Source organism: Nipponia nippon, unplaced genomic scaffold (genome assembly GCF_047370975.1).
Source record: "Nipponia nippon isolate SJK-2023a ecotype South Korea unplaced genomic scaffold, ASM4737097v1 scaffold_4, whole genome shotgun sequence".
NCBI classification, from domain to species: domain Eukaryota; kingdom Metazoa; phylum Chordata; class Aves; order Pelecaniformes; family Threskiornithidae; genus Nipponia; species Nipponia nippon.
Window position 1 is genome coordinate 76,320,146 of NW_028262358.1, and position 9,030 is coordinate 76,329,175.

The 9,030-nt window shown below is 52.1% G+C and overlaps 1 protein-coding gene across 4 annotated transcripts in view; it reads right to left on the bottom strand.

Moving 5' to 3' along the window:
• FOXO3 (forkhead box O3) overlaps positions 1-8,594 on the bottom strand; it is a 97,202-nt gene extending 88,608 nt beyond the window's left edge. For 3 of the 4 annotated variants that reach the window (XR_015708418.1, XR_015708417.1, XR_015708416.1), the window contains exon 1: positions 6,622-8,594. Coding sequence is in view for 1 of the 4 variants with exons in the window: in XM_087775664.1 (XP_087631790.1) it covers positions 6,622-7,209 (588 nt within the window). In the remaining 3 variants the exon portion in view is untranslated. The remainder of the gene's footprint in view (positions 1-6,621) is intronic. The other variant, XM_087775664.1, reaches the window with a different exon arrangement.
• Between the last annotated feature and the right edge of the window lie 436 nt (positions 8,595-9,030).

Genomic DNA, 9,030 nt, shown 5'->3' on the forward strand with positions numbered 1-9,030 from the left:
TTAAATGGACTATTCAAGCAGGTAATTAATGTTAATTAACATATGTCAGACCATAAATTGGCTAAATGCACCTCATTTTCCAAGCTGTGTGTGTGGCAACGCTCACAAAATAGTAACAGAAAAGAACAGTCTAAGTTTGTAAAAGCACAAAAAAAGAGTAAATAAAAGGTTAAGCATAATCTTCACTTAACTTATGGTGTGCTGAGCCAGCACTACTGAAAACTGAATGACGGTGCACATTACTCGAACACTTTATTTTGTTCCCGAACCACTGCGCTACGCACGTATTGTCAGCCCCAAGAAAAGCCACATCAAAAAAACCCTGCAGCTCCCCGAGCGCTGTGTTATCAGGCAGGCCTTTATCGGGATGCTCGCTACGTGCGGCGGGGCCTGGATGTACCTCCGCCCCGGGACCTGGCGAGGCTGTGGCCCCTTTCCCGCGCCCACTTGGGAATCGCCGTTTTTCATGGCAAGGGGAACAAAAAAGCGGTGGGAGGACGCTCAGAGCTTGCCCTCCCTCCAGAGAGCCTGCCTCGAAACACGGAGGGCCTCGTGCCTTTAAAAGAAACTAACGCTGCCATTTTATAACCCTGCCCTTGGGCACGTCTTCTGTGACAGAGGTAGCAGTAAGGCTTTTAAAAAAGTGGCAGAGAAACAAGAACACGCAAAGATTTTTAGCCTAAGTAACAACTTGCATTAGGAAACACTTTCAGTTTCTCCCTTGGCAAGCCGCCACTACGCTGAGACCCACTGTAATTGCATTGCAAATAAGAAACAATCCTCACAAAAGATTTTCCATACTTCCACGCAAAATAGCTGGCTGCCAAAATCTTGCATGGCACCTTTAGGAGGCTGCCACCTAGAGAAATGCTTTGGCTGTTTATCCTCAAGTTTTCCCTTATCTCCAAGGCAATCGCTTCGGCCTCCCTTTGAACCCAGCGCACCCACCGTAATTTTCTGGGGCGATTTCACCCTCGTTCTCCCCATCCACCCCACGCAAGCCGGCGGAAAACAGCCCGGCCGCTGCAGGGGTGCGCGAGGGGGCTGCAGCCGCCCCAGCGCTGCTGCCTGCCTTCTGCAAGGGACGCCACCCGCTCCGGGTTTCTACTTCGTCCACGTCAGCACAAAGAGCTTTCACAAAACCACCCGGCTAACCCTAATCGCTCGCCTTTCTAAATGCACCAGCACGTGCCCAGCCTCCCCTAATCTCCCAGGATTACAGCAAAGTGGTGCAGCACCACCAAAATGACCCGAATACAAAATGGCCTCGCGTGTAAGACACGGCTCGCTTTACCAGGACAAAACCAAGCAGAAGCAGGACGTCCCGGGGCAGGAGCGCCAAGACGCCTCTCTTCCCCAGCCTGATGATAGTCTCAGACGGTGCTTGTTCAAGCCAATACAATACAGTGGGTATAAAAGCCACTACAGTGATTTAGTTTTTATTAGCATTAACCGTGTACTTTCAAACACACAAGTAAGTGTAGGAGCCAGCCTCTGACTCTCAAGCTTCCTATTTTAAATATGCTCAAATATTGACACTAATAAGCTATTACAGACAACGCTGATGTTGCACGACTGTTTTAGGTAACCTTCTGTCTCTAAAGACCCGAGGAACATTGATTCCAACATTTACCACACAGGTCCACCCGACACCGATACTATCCAGCATCATTCACTGGAGGTTTCCCACTCACATCAAAAGTTAAGTTTATCAGAGCCTGTGACTCTTTGCAGCTGATGACATCCACCAAGGCGATGTGTTTGTATCTGCATTTAACAGGTCCTTCAGTGGAGGTGCTCTTCACTGTCAGGCTGCGGATCAAACAATGTCAATGATTCTGGGAGAGCTACTCGGTCTCTCTCTCTCTCCTCTGATAGCTGTCACCTGCCGGCACGAGCTGGGGAAAAGCGAGATCTTCGATGTACATTACAGATATAAAATAATAATGTGTGCTAATATCTACGTATGTTTTTTACTGGAAAGTTTAAAAAGTCATTTGTTGCTTTGATGCTAAAGTATACTCCTCTTCGATGCAAGAAGCTTGTTATCTAGCGGTTTCAACTTTGGGGCAGGGACCGCCCATCTCTCTACGTTGCTCAGCACAAAATTCACTTACAAATGTTACTGAGTATTTTCTTAAAGCACAACATAGTAAGGCTTTGATCAGGTAAGATGCTTAAGCAGTAAGTTTAAGCACACAAGTAATCCCAGTGAGGTCCCAAGGATCCATTCACGTGCTTAAACCCGTGCTCGCTTCGGTAGATCAAAACTTAAAATAATCAGGCTACAGTTTGTAACCCAAACACTTCTGCACAGATGAACAAGGCAGCTCAAAATTAGGGTGGAAAAAAAAAAAACAACCAAGAATATAACAGAAGGCTGGAAAAAAATCTTCATGCTAGCAGTTAACCGGAAAACACAGTCTTTACAAAAAAAAGAGAAAAAAGAAAAAAAGACAGCAGAGAAAAAAATGAAACTGATGTAAACTCCAGTTTTACGCTGCCACTCCTGATAAAGACACTGTGTGCCACTCCGAGGAAGGAGAAATAAGAAGAACAGAGCATGGTGTTGCTTCCTACCCACATCCTTTGCAAAAAGATGATAAAAAAAGTCCGACACATCTTGCGTATCAGCATCTGGCTAACAGATTTAGACATCTGTCTACATCGCTGGCAAATTTCTCAAGTCTTTTCAAGTCTCAGTAATTAGAGAAGAGGCTCGTGCGTTTGCTACGCTGAAGGGACTGCAGGCCTTCGGTATATATTGGTCAATAAAACACGGTAAGGAATGATGAAATGTCCACCTACAAAGTTTACAAAAATCTCCCCTTCGAAGTAAATATCCCAGCAGCCAGTATTTACCTTTCATGAGGAAGATGAATGCAACAGGTGTAAAACAAATAGGCTTCCGATATAAAAAAAACAAATCAAAGCAAATCAGCTGCATGTAAATTTGGGAATCGCTGGTATCTGTGTATAAAGGACCAGATTCGTGGTCTTGCCACACTGCTCAACAAAGAGGAAAATAGTCCCCCTAGTGTACTCTTCATGTAGAAAAGACTGTTTCACAAGATAGTGCTGCAAGAAATTACAAAATAACATTATAGGAAGAGATGTGGAAGTACTTAAGCTATAGTGAAACTGGGCACCTCTACTATATACATGGACACAAAGGTGTTTCCGTTTTCTATTTCAAGATTATCGAGTGAAGTGAGTTACTGCATCCTAAATATCGGGGGGGGGGGGGGGAACTTGGTTTTTAAGTCAGCACACTAGTTTTGTGGCTGCAGGGCAACGGGTACCTGAATTTGGAGAGACGGGTAGATCTGGTGACCGAGGAGCCCTGTGGAAGCACCTGCAACAGCCGCCGGGCACAGTGCACTTCACAAGCTCGAAACCAGCTCACTCTCAGACCTTTTCCCCCCTCCAGTGATGATAAATACAAATACTGACCCTCTGCAAGTTTTCAAGACGGTAAGCGGATACTGAAGCAGGCACCGAAACCCTTCCCGGTGATTCGGGAGCGTACGGGATTGTATCGAACCAGGCTGCCCGTGGCACACGACAGCGTCCGCAGCGTGCCGGCTCTACGGCGATGCACCGTACACTGCTGCCCTAGTTAGCTGTCAGGCAGTATTAGGTTAGCTAACGTCCCACCGGGGCCAGGGGGAGGGGGAAGCAAAGAAGATTGTTGGGGGGGGTGGGGGGTGCATTGGGCAAACCTTATCTGAATTAGCGGAAACGTAATATATGCCTTCCTAACCACATCTGAAATATTCACTTCTGCTTTACTGCCCTAGGCAAAAAAAAAAAAAAAAAAAAAAAAGGTGATAGTTGTAACTTCAATTTATAGCTCTTAAAATAATTGTTTTCAGGAGTATAATCCCAGCTATGTTTACGGATTACGGTATTCAGCACATCTCACTGGAAACGGTATTAATACTTCATATATAATAATACATAAGATAATAAACCCAAGTTCTCTCCTTCCCTTTGTTTAAAATGACAATTTTCCCACTCAGTGCCAGAGCAGAGTATTGTTAAATGGGCTTGCTGCCTTCAAAGACGAACTTAGCTGTGTAAAAATATTCTAAATTAAGATAAAAGCCTTCTGATACAGAACTATCTTCTGTTCATTTAAAATCTCAGTGTAACTAGCGATCTGAAAAAGTCTGATGTGAAAAGCTGACATTAGTTCCTGAAGAGTTGTATTCATTACCTGTGAGGGAAACAAAGATGATAATAACATATAATGTGTTTTAGCATCAGGAGACTAAGATGGAGTCTCTATTTAAGAGCATTGCCTCTGCACAAACTAATTTACGTTCCAGCCAAGAAACTGAAATAGTCCTCTTCTGAAATAGTCTTCTTCTGAACGTATATGCCTACATTAAAAGAAACTCTAGCCCTGCTAAGGAATTAAATTTTGCAGTTTTGGATGCCTGGCAAATTATTAGCTCCTGACCTCTCCTTTGCCCCTTTCAGTACACCCCTACCACCCACGCACAACTGCACCCGCCGCTAAGGCAATCCAACGCCTTACCCTAACTTCCAGAGACAGCTCACAGTCATTAAAGAGGCAGAATTTTTCTGCTACCAGTGTGCTTGCATCTCCTGAGAAAGGTCATCTTAAAGGCTTGTGAGAAACTTCTGAACTAAATTATATCAGAGGAATCTCAAGGGATCCAAGTTTTTAACATTTTAATTAGCTCCAAGTACCAGTTAATGCTGCTCAGCAAAGGAATCAATATCAAATTAACAGTATAAATTGTCAGAAAAATTGTGACTGTATTAAGCATACTAATCAATGTAAGCACTTCGTGTTACGGCCCAGATCCTGCCTCTGCTGAAGCGAATGGGAGTTTTGCCACCAAATCCAGCCGAAAGAGTATCAGCCCCGTTGCTCAATACGTCTTCGTTTGACTCAGGTGTCGAGAATTTACTGAAAATTCAGGCTATCAGATAAAAAGGCTAGATTTGTCACAGCAGCTGACATCTGAAGCCACTGCTTCTGCGTGAAACCAGACAACTTACGAAGGCACGGGCAGTCATCAGAAGACGCAACCCTTTGCCACGCTGTGTGCCGCACTTGTAAAGCCAGATCAAAATTCAACACCTAACACGGATGCAAAAGCTGTAAAAAGGATCTGTGTTTTTAAAAGCCTTGTTTTGAATTAGCTATGCCACCGACAAACTTTGTGTTTATATTTTCCCCAGCCCGAGACAAGTCTGTCAGCGAAATGCTTCCTCTACAGTGCTCCATTTGGAAGGTAAAAATCATACAGCTGTACTTCAGTTCCTAGCAGCAAGTCCTACTCAGGCACCAAAATATGAGACAGGGCTGCTAATACAAAAACTGCCAGAAATGCTTCACCCATACAGTATTTCTGACCGATTTGCATACCGTAAGTTATCCCCCGATCCAAAGCTAGAGAGATTCAAAGAGGAAATTTAATTTCTCTGTAACACAATAAAACTTCGCAGCAAATTCGCCTTCAGCCATCCATTCAAAAGCTCGGTCTCGGATGCTGCCAGCATCGGCCCTCGGCAGCAACTGAACCATACCAGGATTTCCCTTTGCCAACAGTATCGACACCGGGCAGCACCTGCATTTCTGTATAGCTGCAAGTACGCGACATTTCCGCGTCTGACAGACACCAATAGATGGATGTGGAAAACGAGGAGAAAAAAGCAGTTCTGGAGATCACTTCAAATGTGCTTTACGTGCAGCACCGGCTCCTGGTAGGCCTTATGAGACTCTGCCTTTGAGAGCAAAACCCTGCCTGCCTGCCTGCCTGCAACGTGCTTTTGCACGCGCTAAGTAAACAAGCCACAAAAACAGATTTTTTTTTTTTTCTCGCTTATTAAAACGGTAGTAATCTTAGCTGCTAACTGTCGCAATGCTGGACAGAAAATGCTCGGATATAGGGGATTTATCAGCAGACGGTGCCCTCGCTGGCACCGCAGGAAACGCAAACCAAGCGTTCCCATGGCTGAGCAGCCAATAACTCCACGCTTTGATTAACTTTATGAAGAAATGTCAAGACCCGAATTTCCCTCTATTGCCTTTGAGGAACATGTGGGAAACCGCCGGGGTATTTCTTGATGCAAATAATAGAGTAGTTCTGTATTTGAGCTTTGAGACTCAGGCTGACCCTGCATGAAAGCAACTCTGCTTATTTCCAGTACGAGTTACACCAAAGGTACCTATAACTTAAAAAACAAAACGAAACAAAACCCCACCCTTAAAAATATTTTTTTTCCTTTTTTTTTCCCCCCCCACTCTTTTTCTTTCCCTGCTTATGTGCTTGTGCACCAGAGAAGCCAGCTCCGCTCCAGCGTCTCCCCTGCTCCCAGAGTTAGGAGCCCTCACCGCTTGCACGCAGCAACAGTGAAGAGACAAAACTTTTCTTACCCCCTCCCTTAAAAAAAATAAAATAAGTAAGTAAGCAAAGGCGACAGCGCGACCACCAGCACGGCCAGCAGCAAGCAGCGCCCGGCCGCCTGCCGTCGGGGAAAGCCGCCGGCACCCCCGCCCCGTCCGCCGCCGCGTCCCCCGCGGGCAGCCCGCCCGTCGGGGCGGCGCGGAGGCTCCGCCGCGTCCCCGGGACCCCGCCTCACCTTCCAGCCGGCCGAGCTGTTGCTGTCGCCCTTGTCCTTGAAGTAGGGCACGCAGCGGACCATCCAGTCGTAGATCTGGGAGAGGGTGAGGCGCTTCTCCGGGGAGCTCTCGATGGCGCGGGTGATGAGGTCGGCGTAGGAGAGGTTGCCCCACGCGTTCCGCCGCGACGAGCACTTCCTCGGCGCCGCTGCCGCCGGGCTCCCGCTCAGCCCCCCGCCGCCCGCCGTCGCCGGGCCCCCCGGCGAGAGGCTCGGCCCCTCCGGGCCGCCCCCGGGCAGCGGGGCCAGCAGCCGCGCCGCCTCCTCCGGGACGGCGGTGGCCGCCGCCGCCGCCGCTTCTCCGCCGGCGGGGGCCGCGCTGCCGACGGCCATGGCCGAGCCGCCCCCCTCCTCCTCGTCGTCCTCCTCCTCGGGGATCATGGAGGCGGCGTCGGCGGGCGGCTCGCCGGCGGGCTTGGCGGGGCTGGCCTGCAGCTCGGGCCTCTGCAGGGGCCAGGTGCAGGAGCGGGGGCGGCTCTGCGGCTCGAACTCGGGGTCCAGCTCCACGTCCAGGGGCGAGAGCGGGGCGGGGGGCGACGCCTCTGCCATCTTGGCCTCCCCCGCGGGCGGCTGCGGCGGCGGCAGCGGGGCGCTGCGACGGGGCGGGCGGCCGCCGACCCTGCTCCTCCTCCGCCGCCTCCTCGGTGCCGATGGAGCCTAGCAGGCGGGGGGCCGCCGGGCGGGCATGCCGCTCTCCGCTACGGGCTGGCAGGCTCCCCGCTGCACCCCGAGCCCCGCTCCCCGCGGGCGATGCGCACGCCGGAGCCGGGGGGGAAGGGGAGGGAGGGAAAAAAAAATAAAAAAAAAAAAAAAAAAGAAAAAATCAGATTCGGAGCCGGAGCGGCAGCGCAGGGCGGGCAGCGCGGGGCCGGGCGGTGCCGGAGGTGCCCGCGGCGCTGCCCTCCGCGCCGGCGGAGCGGCGGCCGCTCCCGCGGTGCGTGTGTGCGTTTGTTTATGTTTCACTCCATGCGGATGCAGAAGTAGCTCCAGCGGGAACCGCGCTGTATCCAGCCGGGAGAGGACGCCCCCCGCCCCCGAGCTCGCTCCTCGTCTCCTCCGCAGATATCTTCCCTTTTCGGGGGGGTTGGTCCTGTGCCCCCTCCCTCGGCGGCAGGGCAGGGAGAGCGGTCCTTCAGATTCCGCCGAAGACTTTTTTCCTTCTTCAAAACGCCCTAAAGGGAGCCGAAGTCTTAGCATACATCCAGCTGCGTGCTAGCGTGAAGCCTGTCACTTTGCGGTGCCCCCCCAAGCCACAGGCAAGCGACCCCCAAAATCTCACAGCCGACGGAGCAGGGGGCGGGAGAAGGCCACCCCGCGGGCTGGTCGGTTAAAAAAAAAAATAAATCCTTCTTCTCGCAGGGAAAAAGCAAACACAACGGGAGCAAATCAAATCGCCAGTCTTCCAACAGGTCCAGAAGCTTTAAGCCCTCCCTAGGGCTGCCAAAGAGAAAAGGTTTTGTTCCAGCATCAACACCACATTCATAACCTCCTTGCTCCTGCTGCTGCCATCTTGACAGTTTCCCCCCCCCCTTCACTCAAGTCATTTAAAAAGCGCAGGCAGAAGCGGCAGGGAGAGCCACATCGGGAGCGGAGGGAGGCGGGGGGGAGAATCAACAGCCACCTCCACACCGGCAGAAATCGGGATCCGAATTCACGGGAGGAAGCAGCAGCGCTGCTGCATGGCTCCCGCTCCTCCTGCTCCTGCGCCTTCAGCTCCGAGGAGCCTTCCCTTTAAAGGCGAAGGAGGGGAAAGCGGCAAACCGCCCGCTCCCTCTGCGAGCAGCCGGCGAGAGGCAAGCGATCCGCCCGCGCCGAGCCCGCCCGCCGCCGCAGCCCGCCCGAGCAGCCTGTCACCCTGCTCGCCGCCGACTTCCACATCCCTCCTCCTCCTCCTCCTCCTCCTCCTAACAACCACCGGCAGCAACACAAAGTTATAGACACACGCAGCGAGCCTCAACCTAACCGCACGGCACGCCACGGCCCGCCCACGGGCGGAGGGAAGGGGGGAGGGAGGGCGGGCGGGCGGCGCCGCGCAGGGGCCGCCCCGACGGGGCGGGAGCGCCGGGCCGGGCCGGGGGGAGCCGCCGGCGCTGGGCGGGCTGGAGAGGCCGCTGCGACCCGGCGGGGAAGGCGCCTGCCCCGCCGGCCTTCCCTTAGCTCCGGAGCGGCACCTCCTCCCCGCCGGGGCCGTGCGTCCCCCGCCGGCCCGGGGCCTGACCGCGCCGCCCGGGCCGGGGGAAGGCGGCGGCGGGAAGCGCTCAGTTCTCTCAAAGCATACGGTAACTCTCCCCAAGGGTTACGTTAGCCCTGGCTCTCCGCCTTCACTCGAATTCAAAGGGCAAAACCAGACGCAGCCGCCTCACTTTTCCC